At 38.8% G+C, this 20,476-nt stretch overlaps 2 protein-coding genes across 2 annotated transcripts in view; one reads left to right on the top strand and one right to left on the bottom strand.

Moving 5' to 3' along the window:
- KIF11 (kinesin family member 11) overlaps positions 1-19,359 on the bottom strand; it is a 42,980-nt gene extending 23,621 nt beyond the window's left edge. Inside the window, exons 1-10 of the mRNA XM_058543539.1 lie at positions 19,012-19,359; positions 12,096-12,228; positions 11,770-11,867; positions 11,604-11,682; positions 10,341-10,526; positions 10,100-10,224; positions 7,520-7,610; positions 6,338-6,580; positions 4,700-4,795; positions 2,638-2,726 (exon numbers count right to left, since the gene is read on the bottom strand). Coding sequence (XP_058399522.1) covers positions 2,638-2,726; positions 4,700-4,795; positions 6,338-6,580; positions 7,520-7,610; positions 10,100-10,224; positions 10,341-10,526; positions 11,604-11,682; positions 11,770-11,867; positions 12,096-12,228; positions 19,012-19,088 — 1,217 coding nt within the window. The 5' untranslated portion in view covers positions 19,089-19,359. The remainder of the gene's footprint in view (positions 1-2,637; positions 2,727-4,699; positions 4,796-6,337; positions 6,581-7,519; positions 7,611-10,099; positions 10,225-10,340; positions 10,527-11,603; positions 11,683-11,769; positions 11,868-12,095; positions 12,229-19,011) is intronic.
- LOC131407260 (guanine nucleotide-binding protein G(I)/G(S)/G(O) subunit gamma-12-like) lies at positions 16,056-16,253 on the top strand. The gene has a single exon (XM_058543540.1). It carries the CDS (start codon positions 16,056-16,058, stop codon positions 16,251-16,253), a length of 198 nt encoding a protein of 65 aa, XP_058399523.1.
- Positions 19,360-20,476: the final 1,117 nt, after the last annotated feature.

The following is a 20,476-nucleotide window of genomic DNA, read 5'->3' as shown; positions in this document are numbered from 1 at the left end:
CCTCTTTCTGCTGAGGAAGATTGGCCCTGAGCTAACATCTGTGCCAATCTTCCTCTATCCTGTATATGGGATGCCGTCACAGCATGGCTTGATGAGTGGTGCATAGGTCCGCGCCCAGGATTCGAACCTGTGAACCCCAGGCCACTGAAGTGGGAGCGCGCGAACTTAACCACTACACCCCAAAGTTATTTCTTATCTAAAATACATCAAAGAGATGGACAAGAGAAGATAAGAAAACTAGACAATCAGTCCACAATGTCCAATGTTTGACTATTAGAAGACACTATCTTACCAAGTTAAGGGACAAAACCACTTGTAGACATTCATTGGTTGCCTACTAAGCACCCATTTTCAGCATCCAGATTTCCTGTGGGGAATGACTCTCAGCCAAGCTATACAGGGGGGGCCTGACCCTACCCCCAGATCCAGGGAATAAGCCTGACCAGCTCAAGACAATCAGGGAAATTCAATTGGTACATATATATAGGACACAACTCAGGCCTAAACTAATCAATCAGTGATGTTCCCCCAACCAGTTTTGATGGTTAAAGGACAGGCAGCCTCGCATGCGTACTGGACATGAATAAGATAGCATGTAGCTGCTCTGCTGCTGACCATGATACTTGATGAACAGCCAGCCCTAGGAGAACACCATCACTCAGGACAGGACTGGGCAGATACAGAAACTGGAGCCTTGAGTCACTGGATTAAATAACCGTGAAGTTCATTCTATCTCTTGCTGTTTTAAGACAGTTTAAGTTTGGGTTTTCTAGCAACCAAGAGCATTCTGATACCAAACTTAAAAATATAAAAAGTGTTCAATAAAAATTAATGTATAAAAAATATAAAAATGGTAAAAATAGGAACACCTGTAAACAATTGAAAAATATAATGAAACACTGTAGTGTGTATGATGGAGAAGTATATCTGAAAACCAGAGAAACAGAAAAAAAAGAAAAGAATAAAAAATATCAAGTTTAAGAATTAAGTACAAAGTTACAAAATAATTTTTTTTTTAATGTTTTTGCCCACTAGGTATGGGCTATGAAAGAACCAAATAAAACTAAAGTCATATAGGGGCCAGCCCAGTGGTGTAATGGTTAAGTGCACGTGCTCTGCTTTGGTGGCCCAGGGCTCACAGGTTCGGATCCCAGCTGCGGACCCACACACCACTTATCAAGCCATGCTGTGGTGGCGTCCCACATATAAAGTAGAGGAAGATGGGCACTGATGTTAGCCCAGGGCCAATCTTTGTCAGCAAAAAGAGACAGATTGCAACAGGTGTTAGCTCAGGGCTAATCTTCCTCACCAAAAACAAACAAAAAGACCACTAAAGTCACATAGAAAGAATAAAAGGAGAATTATTGTTTAATAACCCGTGATACTAATACAATATAAATTTGAACATTTGTAAACTTAGCATATTACCCAATCAGGAGGAAATAGCACATTATAAGAACTGAAAATAAAATAACATGGAAAAAACTGAGATTATTAAATGATTTATATACTTTTAGAATGATCATATAATGTAACATAGATAAAAGAATTGAGCAAAAGATTATACTAAAATGCTTTTGGTTATTTATTATCAATTAACTCTAAATATCTTTTATCATTATTATTTATTTATTTGTTTATTTATTTTTGTGTGAGGAAGATCAGTCCCGAGCTAACATACGTGCTAATCCTCCTCTTTTTGATGAGGAAGACCGGCTCTGAGCTAACATCTATTGCCAATCCTCCTCCTTTTTTTTTTTCCCCAAAGTCCCAGTAGATAGTTGAATGTCATAGTTGCACATCCTTCTAGTTGCTGTATGTGGGACGCGGCCTCAGCACGGCCGGAGAAGCGGTGCGTCGGTGCGCACCCGGGATCCGAACCCGGGCCGCCAGTAGCGGAGCACTCGCACTTAACCGCTAAGCTACAGGGCCAGCCCATCATTATTAATAATTTAAAAGATGTCCTGTGGAAGTCATTCTCCTTAATATCTTCAAAGATAAATGCAATCAGGAATTTTCAAGTTTTAATCCTTAGTATCCCACTTGCCTTCTGCCCCTTGTTTAATCTGTTGTTAGTTGCTACATAAAGCTTCAGTAGAAGCCTTCCTTTGAGCAAACTACTGCAAGGCTTAAAAGTGAACAGATTACTGGTTGCCAGGGGCTAAGGATCACTGCGGATGAGGAGTGGGTATGACTATAAAGGGGTGGCAAGAGGGAGATTTTTGTGGTGATAAGAATGTTCTACATCTTAATTGTAGAACTACACGAATTTACAAATGTGATAAAATGGCATAGAATTATACACACAAATTGTACCAATGTCAATTTCCCAGTTTTGATATTGTACTAAAGTTACATAAGAGGTAACCAATACGGGAAGCTGGGTGAAAAACACATGAGACCTCTCTGTACTCCTCCTGCAACTTCATGTGAATCTATAATTATTAAAAATAAAAGTTTATAAAAATTTTTTAAACTGTTTGATAACTACTTGTTAATGTCAACAAAAAGAAGCATTTCTAGGAGGCACTAGGTAAGAGATATAAAGATTTATTGTCACATAAGTAAGTTTTACTTCAAATAGGCTATCAGAAAATGCTTATTCTTAGAAATTAATTTCCATAGCCAAGGGCTTACCTATAATTTTCTTCAGAAATGTACACACCATTTTTTTCACGGGCTGCAGCAAGATCACGTTTCAGGCGCTCTATCTCTTCAGTATATTCCTACACAAGAAGAACGTTGTAGGTGTCAATTTAGCACTGAACTTTTTTTTCATTCAGTTTGGGGAAGACATGTAACAAATAAAACATAAAGTTAGCCTTTTCATGCTTTTTAAAGCATAAAAAAGTATGCTAAAAAGTCATAACCATACTTTTCATTGATTATTAATCTATTTGAATAAACTCTTTCAACGGCTTTCAAAGCTCCTTTAAATGTACTCATTATAAAAATATGGGCTTCTGAAGAAAAAACACAACCTCCAGTGCCCAGGTTGTTATCCAAATACATTTCACACTAAAAGGAACCAAAATTCCTTAGAGAAGTGTCTGATACTCCAACTGGGGCAAGAAACATTCAAGATGAACCTGCAGGGCCGGCCCCGTGGCTTAGCGGTTAAGTGCGTGCGCTCCGCTACGGGCGGCCCAGGTTCGGATCCCGGGCACGCACCGATGCACCGCTTCTCCCACCATGCTGAGGCCGCGTCCCACATACAGCAACTAGAAGGATGTGCAACTATGACATACAACTATCTACTGGGGCTTTGGGGAAAAAAAAAAAAAAGATGAACCTGCAACACCTTGTCAAACAAAACAGGAAGGAAGCGAACAAAGCCTAGCCTGGTGAAGAGGACTCAAGAACCCACTTGAAGAGGTACCCACTGACCAAAGCAGGGACAAAGTGAACATCAGTGAGGATAAGAACTACAATGGGTTAACACAAATATTTTAAGCCCATGAGTTTATAATGACATTAAGAAAGCTAGGAAACCAAGTCATTATTCTCAAAACTGTCGCATAAAGGAATGAATCAAGCATTTGTCCTGCCTCTCCTATAAGTATACTCCTGGGTAGCTAAGGGAAAGTTCCTTGTTATGGAAGTAGTCCGGCAATCAATTAAGAAAGAACAACTGAATTAGAAAATTACCATTTTGCAACCCTTAAAGAACTAATGGGTCACGTCATTGAATATCATCAATTCCTTACAAAAAGAGAAAGAACCAGATATTACGTGCTTCCTGGTGGGAGAACACACCATCAATTATGAAGTAGTCTTGCCAAAAATATATAAATAAGATAAAACTTTAATCTATCAAGCCTCAAAATCCAACTACCAATTTATAGAAAATACAAAGAACAGCACACGTCAAAAGATACTAGAGGAAAACTCTACAGGACAAATAAGACAGGTACTTCCACAAATACATTGCAAGGGGAAAAAAGAAGGAAGGAACTTACTATACAACCCAGAAATTAAACTGTTAGGTATCTACCCAAGAGAAATAAAAACACACCAACACAAAGACTTGTACACAAATGTTCATTGCAGTAGCACTGGAAATAATCCAAATGTCCATCGACTGGTGAACTGATAAACAAAATGTGATATTATCCATATAATGGAATACTATTCAGCAATAAAAAGAAACAATCTATTGATACATACTACAACACAGATGAAGCCCAAATGTTACGCCAAGTGAAAGAAGCCAGATGCAAAATACTGAATATTGTATGATTCCATTTATAAGAAATGTCCAGAAAAGGCAAATCTGTAGACAGAAAGCAGATCAGTGGTTGCCTGATTGCAAAAGGTTAAAGGGGAGCTTTATAGTTAGAAATTTTCTAAAATTAGCTTGTGGTGATGTTGCACAACTCTATGAATGTACTAAAAATCACTGAACTATAGGTTTACAATGTGTGAATGTTATGATATGGTATTTATACCCTAAAGCTGTAAATAAATAAATTTTATAAATGTAAATAAACGCAAATCTTGCTGACGTGATAGAGCTGGTAAAGTTAACATATTAGCATTACAAAAAACATTTTAACACATAAGGTATTTAGTTTAAATCATTAGATGAAAAGCCTTACCACAGGCAATTTAACAAATCTTTTAACAACTATCTATTTCAGGTTCTTATTTTCATATTTGTCAAACAAGATTATATTACTCCACAAAAATTCACAATTACCTTAATAAGAGCTTTTTTGGTGAGTTTTTGGTTAACTTCAGGCTTATTCAGTATGTTCTTTGCTCTATGAGCATATTCCAACGTACTCAGAGTTTCCTGTGATGAAAAGAAAAGGCCATTACTGAAGATATTATGAGAATAATATAGTTCTATCTAAAACGTACTATATGATAACTTAAAAGTAATACTTTATGGTTATATTTAATCTAAAAATATACCCACTAAGACTACTATACCCAACCTTTAAAAAGGAGGTTGTTCAAATCATCCTTATCTTTTTTTTTCCTTCTCTTCAATTTTCAGGGTCTTTAACTTTATGATAATTTGATCTAACAATTTTTTACTTTAGATTAGTCTTAAAACTCAATGAATTCCATCAACTGATAAATAAACAATGTGCCCTCTATTCATACAATAGAATATTACTCATCCACAAAAAGCAATTAAGTATTGATTGACACATGCTACAACATAGATGAACACTGAAAACATGCTAAATGAAAGAAGCCAGACACAAAAGAACACTTATTGTATGATTCAATTTATGTGAAATGTCCAGAATAGGCAAATCTATAGACTAAAAAAAAGTAGATTAGTAGTGACCTAGGTTTGGGAGTGGGGTCAGATGAGGAGCAATTGCTAATGGGTTACAGGGTTTCTTTCTGGGGTAATGAAAATGTTCTAAACTTAGATTTTGGTGATGGTTGCACAGCTCTGTGAATATAGTAAAATCATTGAATTATATACTTTTAATGTGTGAATTTTATGGTTATGTGAATTATATCTCAATAAAGATATTTTTAAAAAATGAAAGGGGTATTAGAGACCTTATAAAAGCTTTTCTAGGGCCAGCCCGATGGCTTAGCAGTTAAGTGCGCGCGCTCTGCTACTGATGGCCTGGGTTCGGATCCCGGGCGCGCACCAACGCACCACTTGTCCGGCCATGCTGAGGCTGTGTCCCACATACAGCAACTAGAAGGATGTGCAGCTATGACATACAACTATCTACTGGGGCTTTGGGGGGGGGGGGGGGGAAAGGAGGAGGATTGGCAATAGATGTTAGCTCAGAGCCGGTCTTCCTCAGCGAAAAGAGGAGGATTAGCACGGATGTTAGCTCAGGGCTGATCTCCCTCACAAAAAAACAAAAAAAACCCAAACAAACAAAAAAGCTTTTCTAACTCCATTTAAAGCAGACAATTGCAATAAGCTAACAGTAGATTTTACCATCTTTGTTGCTTCTCCTGGATTTCCCACCTGTTCCCACACATCCCACCCCATCTTCAGTGCTCTCTAAGCAGCGTCTACAACACACTATTCACTTGACCCACTTCTAAGAACTCAATTAAATCTCCACACCCCGTGTAACCATCCACTGCTAATGACCACAGCAATTTTCTTCGAACACTGTGGAAAAGGCCATTAAGTAACTGGCTTTTTAAGATTAAGAACTCTGCCAGGAAGGAGAAAGACAATTTTTTCTTTCTGTGGTATCCTCCTGTATGTGTCTATATGTAATGTCCAGATTCTTTTTACTATAGTATAGAATGAATGAAGCCAGTTAATGAACTTTTAAAATATGTGATAGCTAAATTAAGAATTATAGCTACTACACTTGCAGATACCTTTCAAAGGGCTTACCTCAAGATTGATAGATGCAGGAGAAATTGTTGCAATTATAGATGTTTTTGTACGTCCCCCAAGAGAATCCTGGAGGATTCTAGTTAGTTTAGATTCTCGATAAGGAACATGAGGTGTTCTTTCTACAAGAGCAGTAATAACCCTTCCCAAAGTCAATAGGGACTGATTGATATTTCCAGCTTCCCGAGCTCTCTTGTCAACTGCTCCAGAACGGCCAATGTTTTCACTTCCTGCAAGATCAACCTTGAATTTTAAAAATAAAAATAAGTCATCAGTCCACTGGATTTGGACTCAAAGACGTTCATTCTCATACTATACATAATATATTAAATAGCCAGCAAAATAATTTTTCTATAATTAACAACCCACTAGAGCTAATAACCCAGTGACTACAAAAATATTGTCTAGAAGTACAAAATTTCAAACTGCTCTATGAGGTGGTCAAGAATGAAATAGTGGAATAGAATCACCATATGAAGCAGCAATCCCACTTCAGGGTATACATCTGAAGGCAATGAAACTAGTATCTCAAAGAGATATCTGCATTCCCATGTTCATTGCATTATTCACAATAGCCGAGATATAGAAACAACCTAAGTGTCCATCAATGAATAAACAGATAAAGATATGGTATATATCTACAACAAAATATTATTCAGCCACAAGAAGGAAGGAAATCCTGCCATGTGCAACAACATGGATGAACCTAGAGGACATTATGCTAAGTGAAATAAGCCAGACAGAGAGAGACAAATACTGTATGATCTCACTTATATGCGGAATCTGAAAAAAAAGCAAGTTGAATTCACAGAAACAGAAAGTAGAATAATGGTTACCAGTAGCAGAGGGGTGAAGGATAGGAGATGCTGGTCAAAGGGTATAAGTCTTCAGCTATAAGATGAATAAGTTCTGGGGATCTGATGTACAGTATGGTGATTATAGTTAATACTATACTGAAATTTGCAGTGAGAGTAGATCTTAAGCATTCTCACTGAAAAAAGGTAACTCTGTGAGGTGATGGATGTATTAATTAATCTGATTGTGGTAATCATTTCACCAAGTACATGTATATCAAATCATCACATTGTACACTCCAAACATATAATTTGTCAATTACACTTCAATAAAGCTGGAGAAAAGAAACAAAAAGAATGAAACAGTGGTATTAAAGTAGATGCTTACCAAGTTCAACTTTCCAATTTTAACAAGCTCTTCTCCATCAATTGTAGTTTCTTTCATATGTATTGTAACAGAGAAAACTGAGTGGGAACGACTGGAAAACAAGATCAAGTTGCCGAGTCATTATAATGCTAAATATCATTTGCTTTCCATTAAACATTGAAAATAGCAAAGAAAGACCTAAATCCAAAAGAGGTAGAGAAAGATAGTATCAGATAGGCGATAGCAATAAGATTTTGGAAGACAGAGGGTGGCCAGAATAATGCTTATGTTTTTCTTTCTTATATCTGCTGCCTACAGTAGACGCTAAAAAGAAGCTATCTGAAAACACCCTAAAAGATTCAGGAACTAGAATCCTCAGGTACCTCTGAAAGCTGGATGTGGGGTGGGTTGGGACAGTCGCCTGGGGTGTCAGAGGGGAAGGCTTATAATCAATCTTCCTATTCATAAGAACCACTTGGAATATGTTATTAGCATAAATTCAAACAGCACCAGGTAAGCCAGTGGATTACTGTCCCTCAATGCCAAGTGTTGTAAAAGTACATTGCTCTGCTTTGAGAACGTCATCAGAAAGAGGTAACTCCTTCCCCTGAACAGCAGAAATAGTAAATAGCAGTGATTACCGAAACACTACAAGATAATCACTGCTAGACTATAAAGTGTTCCAAAGTCTACCTTATGCTATGTACTGACATTCAGCTTTTATCTGAGGGATACAAAAATTATACAGACAACCAAAGACATCTTTCCTTTCTGTATCAATGACATTTGCGGAACATCATTATGTCTGTTAATGTCACTGATGGCTGGTAGGGAATATGGTAATTTTTAGTTTTCTTATTTGTACTTTTAATGTTACTTGGAAAATTTTACAGTAAGTATCATTTGTACAAAAATTATTTAAAATTACAGAAAAGGGGAAGGACACAAGGAAAAATATAAACACAAGCTATAGATCTGAAACATAACATCTCATGTTTTCTACCATTACTTACCCATTCCTAATCCAAGATTATGGAATTAATGCAATTAAGAATAGAAGTCAACTCTGATTTTAGAAAACTGAATTACGTTTTCCTTCTCTTTACCACATACATTCATAAAAAGAGATCTTTACTCCAGTCTACATACCGAAAAAGGAGTCCTAAACTACACAAATTTACAGAATAACAGGAATTTTACATTTCAGAGAAAGGTATTTAGAGAAAAGAAATTTTACCTAGTCTTAAGCTCATTCTCCAAATTCTATATAAAATTAAGGTATAAACCAATCATAGAATGAAATTTAATTTTTTAAAATGCAAAACTATTATAGGGAAATTTAATTAAAATTATAAAATCACCCATAATTCTATGATTTTAATTACTTTATGCTATTTTTCTTCTTTCTTTAAATGCATACCTATTTTTTATAGAGTTGCAATTATAATTGTTTCAGCATATTGTAAAAATTTTCAACTATAAGGGAGCAAAGAAATAAGAGATCTAGCCCTAATAATCATTGTAGCTCAGGGAAACTGATATTCAGGTAAGCTCACTTATTTATCCCAACTCACATATTTTGTTAACTGCAGAACTAAAACTAAACACAAATATCTAACTCCCAATCCATAGCTCTTTCAATTACACTCTGACATTTCCTTCAAAGACCAGCAGAAAAAAAAATCACCTCTGACTTGGTAAACTGCATTTGTGGGCCGGCCCTGTGGCTTAGCGGTTAAGTGCACGCACTCCGCTACTGGCGGCCCGGGTTCGGATCCTGGGCGTGCACCAACACACCGCTTCTCCGGCCATGCTGAGGCCGTGTCCCACATACAGCAACTAGAAGGATGTGCAGCTATGACAGACAACTATCTACTGTGGCTTTGAGGGAAAAAATAAATAAATAAAATTATAAAAAAATAAATAAATAAATAAACTGCATTTGTAGAATTTGGGATTCATCCTATAGGGAGTGCTATCAAATATGCTCCTTTCTCCCCATGAAAGCCAGTGTTAGTGACCATCTGTCTTCCTACGTTAAAATGAAGCCATTTGAACAAAAAAATCATGTTGTACAACCTAAATACATACAATTTTTGTCAATTATACTTCAATAAAGCTGGAAAATAAAATAAAATGAAGAAATTTGACCTTCTTCTAATCCTTATTCAAACCAGGGGTTTTCAAACTGTGTTCTAAGTATCCATGGGGCTCCAAAAAAGTGCTCAGAGAAAACCTTCATAAGGCTCAGGAGATAAGCCTCTGAGCACCCTATCCCCAAAAGAACCAAAGCAGCCACATTTTAATCTGGGCTCTCATGTACGATTTCCTTTGGGGGAAAAAAAAAAATCTTCTTAAAAAAAGTTTAACATTTCAGCTCTAGTTCAACTTGATTTGTTCTCCTTTCAACATTCTTCCAGTATTGGTGCTCTCCCTATAAGTCTCAAGCCAGCTACTAAGGCATGCAACCTAGCATACGATCTAGGTATGTGACTCACATACCTTGAACCATCCCAAATTTGACTTCCCCCAAGTTTGTAATTCTTATTAAAAAGAAAATGGAGTTGAGGGGTGGTGGTATGACAATGATGACTTTCTTACCTAGAGTACGCATTCATCAAAGTTGCCGCAGTTGTCCTTTTTGCTGCCCCCTTCTCCAAAATTTGATAGACTTCATCCTTGTTGTGTACTGTAATTTCTTCTAAACCTTTGATTATCACTCCCCTCTAACCAAATATCAAAAGAGCATCCATTAGATTGGTAAAAACAGATATACATACTGACTTCTCAAAGCATCACACATTAAAGTTTGCAGACATTTCATTCTCAAAGACTGAGTTACCTTGTTACGGGGATCATCAAACATCTGTAGTCTCTCAGAAACATCAGAAGACGGATTAAGGAGATCAAAAAGTTCTTCATTATAAATTTCCAGCAGAGATACTTTGACTGAAAATTCAGTACCATTATCAGTAAGTTTCTCAAAAACCTGATGAAGAGTACGTGGAATTATACCAGCCAAGGGATCCTGAAATTATAAAATTAATAAGGACTAAAATAAAGAAAGAATGCCATTTACTGCAGTTAAAACATATAAGGGCCTCCTTTATAGTATATTTAAACGTAAGTATGCCAAAACAAGTTAAAAAAAAAAAAACTAACCTAATGTTAGAGAAGTCAAGTCATTTACAACAGTCTGTTCAATAGTAATTATTCTTCTTCATACCTTCCACAAATCTGTCATAACTGTCAGCCACTTCATGCCTGAGCATTACACAGAAACTCAGTGAACCAAGCTACATATAAGGCTAAGTTCCATAATTCTTTCCAATTTTTCTCATGAGAACATAATACCACCATTTTAATCAGAAAAGCATCCCACCTAACAGTACATTTCCTAATTCTGACCAAACAGCGTCTCAAATGTATAAGTATCCTTAATAAAATCATTATGAATCTCTAAATTTTGAAAACTGTGCTCTAAGCCTATTCCATATCTCCTATGGTTACAGTTCCCTAACTTTATTATCCATGCATAAAGTTAATGCCTCAACTATGTAACCACTAGTAAAAAAGGATCTACCTAAGTGTTAATAATTTGGAAAATTAACTTAGTCATTAAACTCATTTAAACACATTTGTCAGAATCTTTGTAAAATGTCCTATGTGCTTTCTACAATACTGAACAATATGGTGATCTTAATTTCTTGAACACTCAAGGTCATCATTAATAAAGTACCATACTGTCCGTTTATGCTAACTTTATGAGACTCATTCCTTCACTGCCAAGTCTTCCCCTTCAAGCCCTACTCACATTCCATTTTTCCATAATATTCTGCTCCAATTATTCTGTCCCCAAAAGACTCCTTCCTTATCACTTAACTGTGCCATATGTGTTGGTCTTCTTTCTCCCAATGAGACTGTATGTTTCTTAAACAGAAGGCATACCATATACTTTAATTTTACTATAGCACTAGCTTTCTTGAATTCATATTTGACAAGGGTACTGTGATCTTCTCTACTTCAAGACATAGGCCTTTAACCAAGTTTTATTCAGTAATGTCAGCCACTTTAGAGACAGAAGTCTGTTATAAACAATAAATACCTCCTCCCACGTATACTCTTCATTAGGTGACCTTTCACCTTCCATTGTAAAGGTTTTTCCAGTGCCAGTTTGGCCATATCTGTGAAGGTTAACAAAAGTGTTAAATGAAAAACAAATACATGCATCTAAACCTTTTGATCAATTTGAAAAACAGTGCTTCACTTACGCAAAAATAGTGCAATTATAGCCCATAATAACTTCATCCAGAATTGGACAAACAACACTTCGGTAAACATCAATTTGTTTAGTAGATGCTCCAAAAACCTATCAAAAAAAAAGCATTTCTTCAAGAAAAAAAAAAACTTCAAAATTACTCACTTTAATAATTTTGTTTTTAATATATTAATTCATTCAGCCCACTAGAAACCATTTGACAACTCAGAGTCAACTGAAATTTTAATTGTACGCTAGAACCTAGAGGAAATATGTATACTAGGATAACTTTACATTAGTGAATAATAAAGAAGTAGCAGCATTTTAAGAAGTAAGTACCATATCAAACGTATATGTTTTCCTTGAACTCTTGTCGGCCAATCCTCCAGTTCGTACACTAACTTCTTTTCGTATGTGATCACATTCTACTACAGAATGGGCACTGGCTTTCCGCTCTGCCAAATTAAATGGTCTATAAAAAGAAACACACAAAGTTATTCAAGAACTCTTACTTATCAGGTTATTCATGATATTTTCATTAAAACCTTAGACAAGGGCCGGCCCCGTGGCTTAGTGGTTAAGTGAGTGCGCTCCACTGCTGGCGACCCGGGTTCGGATCCCGGGCTCGCACCGACGCGCTGCTTGCTTCTCTGGCCATGCTGAGGCCGCGTCCCACATACAGCAACTAGAAGGATGTGCAGCTATGACACACAACTATCTACTGGGGCTTTGGGGGGAAAAAATAAATAAATAAAATCTTGAAAAAAAAAAAAAAAAAACCTTAGACAAGAACAATGTGAAGTTTTGACTACACTGTTGGTGATAGGCACTAAGGGAGACTAAATGATACTGCTAAAGCAGACAACAGAATTTTAAGAGTTTCAATTCCCAGAAATAAAATTAGGTGTTTTTTTTTTTTTTTAATTTTCAAAGATATGTAAAACATTACAATTCTGACAGTTTCTTGGAGTAGATGCTAAAAGAATTAACTTGTAAAAAATGCCAAACTTGGGGTGAGCCCAGTGGCATACGGGTTAAGTTTGCGTGCTCCACTTCAGTGGCCCAGGGTTTGAGGGATCCCGGGTGCAGACCAACGCATGGCTTGTCAAGCCAGGCTGTGGCGGCGTGCCATATAAACTAGAGGAAGATGGGCATGGATGTTAGCCCAGGGCCAATCTTCCTCAGCAAAAAAAGGAGGATTGGCGGGGCAGGCCCCATGGCTTACCGGTTAGGTGCGCCCGCCCGGCTGCCGGCGGCCTGGGTTCAGATCCCCAGCATGCACTGATGCACTGCTTGTCAGGCCATGCTGTGGCGGCCTCCCATATAAAGTGGAGGAAGATGGGCAATGATGTTAGCCCGGGGCCAGTCTTCCTCAGCAAAAAGAGGTGGATTGGCGTGGATGTTAGCTCAGGGCTGATCTTCCTCACACACACACACACAAAAAAAGAAAGAGGAGGATTGGCGTAGATGTTAGCTCAGGGCTAACCTGTCTCACACACACACAAAAAAAGAAAAATGCCAGACATTATTCAGAATTCGATTTCCACTATTCTTAGGATCTGATCAAGATAGGTTATAAGGTAGTAGAAATATGCCAAATTCGTCTTCAAAATACTAACCTGCCAGTGGGTAAGTGGCACAAAATAAAAAAATAGATAAAAATAATTAACTAATAATTATCTAATACATTGAATACTTACTACGTACTAGGTACTTACTATTCTAAGTGCTTTACATGTGTTAATTCAGTTTGTCCTCACAGCACTGTGAGGTCTGGTGAGGAAGAAGGACATAAAACAAATGATTATAAGAGAGGTGATGTTTAGAAAGGGTATGTAAAGGGTGCTGTAGGAACATAACAGCAAAAATTTAATGTGGTCTTGATTGGGACAGGGAGGGGTGGGGGAGACATGGGTGATGGAAAAGAGGAAGTAATCTTCTAAGCTAAATTCCTCCTTAGGTATTTCAGTCGAGTGAGGACCCTAGATCCAGTTTGCTTGGACAATGTAGGCCTTTACGCCTGTTTCTTCATTTTCTTCAAAAACGGGGCTAGTAATAGTACCCACCTCACAGTGTAGGGAAAGAAATCCTGTTTAGTTTACTGTTTCCCCAGTGCCTACTATTATGCTTAGTACACAGCAGACACTCAAATATCTGTTAAACTACACTGCTTAATAAATGTCATCCTAAGGCAAATGATGGGAAAGCTAAGAAGAACCATAGCCCACAGAGAAGCATCCATATTTATATACTTAACACACATCTGGACCAAAGGGAGGGATGTGCTCTTGACCTGAGTTCATTTCTCCCATTGAGTATTACATATTATGGAAGGAAATGCCAAATAGGAAATTATCTTTCCCCTCATCACGAGACAAACCAAGTTGCTATTTATTTAATTTATTTTTCTGGTGAGGAAGATTAGCCCTGAACTAACATTTGTTACCAATCTTCCTCTTTTTGCTCAGGAAGATTGGCCCTGAGCTAACATCTGCACCCCTCTTCCTCTATTTTATACGTGGGATGCCATCACAGCATGGCTTGATGAGTGGATGTAGGTCCACGCCTGGGATCCAAACTCACAAACCCCAGGCCACCCAAGCAGAGCGCACGAACTTAACCACTACGCCACCGGGGCCGGCCCCCGCTGTTTATTTTTAAAAGGATACCTCAACATCCTCTGGCATGCCCCACTCCCTAGTATATTTTTGGCTGGTCAGAAGACCAAATTTGTGATCCCAGGAAATTTAACTCAGCAACTCCCAAGCAACATCTGGTAATGCTGTCATTTATCAAATGTGCTGAAACCTACACAACTAAAAGTTCAACAAAACTAAGTCAAAACCATCTTATACTGAGATAGGCCAAGGGTACCAAGTGGAGTGAATTGCTCTCATGTGGTAAAATCTTTCCAATTAGTCTATTATTCTTAGCATCCCTAAACCATTCTCTTGCCTGGATGTGTGATTAAGTTACCAAATGAATACCACTGAATTTGTCAGGACAAAACAGTAGAAATTCACACAAATCATACATTCCTAAAAGTTATCAAAACTCCCAAAGAGGAACTTTAGGGACTACTTGTACTTTCCTACCCAGACTTCTCTAACTAATTAGAAATTGCAAGGTTTTTGCTGATGACACTAACAAATCCATCAATTTGTTGGCCTCACTACTGTTATATTAAAATTCAAACGACCAAAATGGTAAGGGAAGGAAGATTGAGGATTTAAAAAAAAAAAAAAAAGTTCTGTCCTGTGGAGAAGTGTTAAATTCATTCATTCATTCATTTCATAAATATTCATCAAGTACTTATTATGTGACAGATACTTTTCTAGACACTGGGAATATAGCAGTGAACAAAACCAAGTTTCAAAACAAACAAACCATCCAACTTCTGGGGCAGCCTAGTGGCGTAGCCGTTAGGTTTGTTAAGTTCACATGTTCCACTTTGCTGGCCCGAGGTTGGCCAGCTCGGATCCTGGGCGTGGACCTATTCACTGTTCATCAAGCCATGCTGAGGCAGCGTCCCACACAGAAGAGCTACAACTCTACAACTATGACACACAACTATGTACTGGGGCTTTGGGGAGGGAAAAAAAAGAAAAAGAAAAAGAGGAAGACTGGCAACAGATGTTAGCACAGGGCCAATCTTCCTCAAAAAAAAAAAAAAACACACATCCCACTTCCTATTCTCGGGAAGCTTTTATCCTAGTATGTGTGTTTTGGGGGAGGAGGGGGCAGAAAGAGACAACAATCTAACAAATAAATATATTAAGTGCTGATAAATTAGAAATGAAAATAAATAAAGTGGACTAGGAGATAGGAAGTGACGATGGGGGAAAATAGGTGGTTGCTACTCCTATTTTAAAGTGGTCAGGGAAGGCTCCTCTGTTAAAGGTGATATTTAAGCAGAATCTAAAATGTGGGAGCCAGCCATGTAGCTATTTTGGTGGAAAAGCTTTCTAGGCAGAGAGAAATTTCAAAGGCCCTGAGGTCTCATGGAAGATTTGTTTTAAAAATGTGTGTCGGGGCAGAGGAGTTAGGTGGGGGATCAGAAAGACAGCCAGTAGCTAGATCATGTAGGGGTCTGTAACCTTCAACCTGTGGGCCAAATCTGGCCATTGTCTTGCTAGAGACCCAAGAATGAATTTTACAATTTTAAAGGGTTGTTAAAAAAACATCAGAGACTGAGTGCTCAGCGGTGGTGGCGACAGGCAGCGCACTGGCAGACTCATCCCACCACTTAAAATCTGCAAATCTTGGACCACACAAAGTCTTATTGATTTCAGGTAAAAGATGCCCAGCACAACAGCAAGCACCAACAACACAGCCCACGCAAGGAGAACTGTGAAGCAGTTACGATTCGAAGCCTCCACTGGAAGAAGAAAGGTTTCAACAGCATCAGCGGACCTCATGTCTTACTGTGAGGAGCATGCCAGGAGTGCCTCTTTGCTGACAAGGATACCAACTTCAGAAAAACCTTTTCAAGGATAAAAAAACTTGCATCATCTTATAGTGAACAGTGAAACAGTCTCTCCTCAACAAAGCAAATTATAAGCAAAATTTTGAAGAGATTTACCTTCAGGTTATTTGGTAACCACTGCTAATAACTAAAATGCTCTTAACTCGAATAATGAACTCTGAAGTCTTTATTTTCCAAGTTGTCCTTTCTCTAAAATATCTTTTGCTGATTTAATACAGAATAGCAATTCTGTTTTCCATTTGCTAACTATGGTGTCATACTGGGTTATTGTTTAAGGAAAGTTGGTCTGGGCCTTTTTAAAAACACACTTATGTACTTTTAAATATACAAATGAGGGGCTGGCCCCGTGGCTTAGCGGTTAAGGGAGCGCTGGCGGCCCGGGGTTCGGATCCCGGGTGCACACCCACGCACCGCTTCTCTGGCCATCCTGAGGTGGCATCCGACATACAGCAACTAGCAGGATGTGCAACTACCACATACAACTATCTACTGGGGCTTTGGGGAGAAAAAAAAAAAAAAGGGACAAAAAAAAGGAGGAGGATAGGCAATAGATGTTAGCTCAGGGCCGGTCTTCCTCAGCAAAAAGAGGAGGATTGGCATGGATGTTAGCTCAGGGCTGATCTTCCTCACAAAATAGATAAATATACGAATGATTCAGGTACGTTAAGACCTAAATTGCCTAAGCACCTGTCTAGATCAAAATGCCAAGAATAACTTAAATCCAGAAACTTTTACATTATCTTAATAGGGCTTGTGCCAACCTGTACAGTATACAAAGGGGAGGGGTGTTTTGTGTATTTGTGTGTATAGGTGTGTGTCTTGGTATATACATATATCAAAGCATATTTCCTTATTAAAATCTCTCTCTCCATTCCATCAGTTCCTCCATTCCAGAAGTTATACATTTATCTTGAGCTGTGTATAACAGAATAAAAAATTCTCTTCATACAGTTATTGAACAAGTAAAGAACATCATAAAGATTGTATTCATTGTAATCAAGTAATGAAGTTCTCTCTCCTCTCTTGAAATCTTGCTGACCTCTTGGGCTACAATAAACTGTGCCAATTAAAAATTTAAAACTGAAAAAAAAAAATTAAACAAGAATATGTGACAGAGACCATATGTGGCTTGCAAAGCCTAAAATATTTACTATCTGGGCCCTTTACAGAAAAGGTTTGACAACCCCAAAGGGCCTCACAAGTTGTTTATTTACTAAAGCTTAAGAACATATTTGCACTGGGAAGGCTATTTGAAAAAGAAAAGGCTAACCTTAAAAGGAAAAAAACCTCTTTATACTAAAATTATTGTAAATATTAGACACAACCTAAGCGCTTTCTATTAAAGTTAGATGAAGTAAAAGAAATCTCTTCTAAAGCAAGGCTTGAAATGTATGGGGATAATAAACATGAAGTTCAGGATAATGTTTAACTCTTGGAGGTGGAAGAGGGATGGGGAGGAATACAGTGGGCCTCCAGCTGTCACGACTTTTTTGTTTCTAATCTGAGAGATGGATACACAGATGTTTGTTACATCGTTCTTGATTACTTTTTATAGGTCTGATATATTTTGTAATTAATAACAAAAAAGAAATTAAAGAAAATAAAACCACACGGAAAGGTAATACTGCCTGGCTTTATTAAACGATCAAAGTAATCTAAAAATTTGCATTTGTAATATGGGCTGTTGATTTTTTTAAAATCTTCAAAACAAGCAACTATTAACAGAAGCCCTTGAGTGCAACTGGTAATTGGCTAGATTTAAGGTTACCACCAAATTTCCTCTCTGGTACCTAGTTTAGAAAGCTAGCTATTACCTACAATTCAAGTCACAGAATCTGAGTTAGCAATAACCTAAGAAAGTTTGTTGATACATTTTTAAAATAACCTTTTAATTTTAGAATACTTTTAGTTTTACAGAAAAGTTGCTGATAGTTGGTAGAGTTTTTTAAACAACAGTAACAAAAATAGACACAAAACACACACCAGTAAACTGGAGGGCCTCTAAAAAGCTGAGTAAGTCAATCTCTAATTAAGTAATAGCTTGTACAACAAGTATGTTCTTCCTCTACTAGCCCATTTCAAAATTGGGAAGTTATTTGGAAATCAATCAGGGGAGAGTTGAACACCTCCACCCACCCACCCAGAAAAAGCTGTCTCCTTTAGTCTAATATTAAGTTGTAGCACAATCAGATAACTATACTGGCTTAAGTTGTCTCCGTGATCTTTTAAAAACATAAACTCACTCTATAACTTAATATTTAAAATTTAAATACAGTGATGTTTACATGTTTAGTAGCGATAAAGAAAATACTACATCTAGAATAAAGAGAACAGGTGACTGAATACGCTTTTACAGATGATGGAGAGGACAGTAATCCCAACATAAGTGCTAAAACATCTACAAAGTAGGCATGCAGTCTTATTTCCAAAATGACAAACTGCAAGGAGTAGCATAGAAAAGTGACACCTAAATCTTTGACATTAGTTAAAAAAACAACGCACTTGTCACTCAAGAAGGACGATCAAATTCTCCTTCTGAATAGCAGTTTAAACTGTGACCTTCAATACAAATATCTTTTCTTCTGAAAAAGACACTAATTTACTCCTTACAGCAACCTGATGCCATTTTATCGAAGAGAACGCGGAGAAGTATGAAACAGGAAGGTTTGGACCCTCAGACACTGCAAACAAACTCCCTCTCTTCGGACCGCGCAAGAGGGAACCCAGCAGCAAAGCCCGGCCCTCGGAACCCTGCAAGGCTCGCCCTACCTGCATCTCACCACCACCTGAATGTTCTTCCCCTTCTCCTCTTTCTTCTTCGCGGACGAATTCGGCTGGGACGCCATGACGGTCCCCGCCAAAAAAATCAAGGCCTGGCCGCGGACTCGGGCGCGGTATGGCGAGGAGGGGCTCGGCGGCCGGCGCGGGCCGGGATGCCCACCTCCCCTGCGAGTGGTGGCGTGGCCGGGGGAGCCGACGCAGGGAGCTCGGCGTCCCGGCTCTCTACCCGGGGCTCTGACTGGCCGTGGCGTCTGTCTCGCACCAGCCGGAGCCTCCGAGTCACCAATCTCTTCTTCGAACCACCAATCTCGTCTCCGCCCGAAGCCCGAGAAACCGAGCAACGACTCGGCGCCTTAATTTGAACAAGGAGCCGACTCGCCGGGCCAATTGCAGCGCGGGCGCGCAAGGCACCATGGGACGCAGTGTCCTCACCGGTGCCCCGCCCTCAGGGCGTGGCCAGCGGGAGAGTAAAATGCTGGTCTGGTGGTGCCTGCCTGGACCTCATAGTCCCGTGGGAGAGAATGCAGCAGTAAACACTGTGAGACCTCAACGTGTTCCTGCTCAAATTACATAACGTCTCTAAATAAAATTTCCTCATCTGCAAGATGGAAGTAATAGCAAACGTCTCAGAGGGTTGTGTGAGAATTAATGAGCTAATGCGGGTAAATAGCTTAGACTAGACCATGTAGTAAGTGCTCAGGAAGGCTGGTCATGATTATGATTATTTTTAGAGTTGTAAGTGAGTGCTATGGGAGCAGAGGAGAGAAGTCAAAAGCGAGCCCCTTTCTCGGAGGCAGCGTTCACAATAGTCTTGAAGAATGATTAGGAAGTGTTAAGAGATAAGGCTACCACGGGTACCAAATCGTGATGAAAGGGACATTGTCATTTTTAAGACTGAATTTATCCTTTAACTGATGAGAGCTCCTCATCGCTAAACGATTCCAAGCAAGAAAGCCAGATCAGATTTTCGTTTTCGGACAACAGTTCTGCAATGACTGATGCAGGCTCAGAGCGCGCTGCCGTCCATCTGCATAGCGCAGCATCCAGCAGGCGTCTCAAGGAGGTAGCGCAAACGCCCGCCGCCGTCGGCCTACAAATCCCAGCAGGCAGCGCTCCCTGCGTCGCGCCTGCACTTAGTGACCTGCGGCTTCCGTAGGTTTACTGTGGGCGTCTTGGCAGTATGCCGGATGACTCCGCTGCTTTGGGTGTGGGTCGCCTGTCCAGGAAATGCTACATCAGGGGCCTATTCCGTAGTCTGCTCAGAGAGCTGCGCTTCTGGGCTACACTTAGCCCACAGGAACCTAGATATCATTTTAGTTCTTTAAGTAACAGACAAATGGAAAGCTCTCAGGCCCCCTTAGTGTTCCTCCACTTACTAACCTCCTACCTTGCCCCTAGGAAACATCTACATCTACAGCTCAGATTTGCTGGTCATCTCCATTCTGCATAGCAG

This window comes from Diceros bicornis, chromosome 6 (genome assembly GCF_020826845.1).
Source record: "Diceros bicornis minor isolate mBicDic1 chromosome 6, mDicBic1.mat.cur, whole genome shotgun sequence".
Classification (NCBI taxonomy): domain Eukaryota; kingdom Metazoa; phylum Chordata; class Mammalia; order Perissodactyla; family Rhinocerotidae; genus Diceros; species Diceros bicornis.
This window is presented reverse-complemented; position numbering and strand designations above follow the sequence as displayed.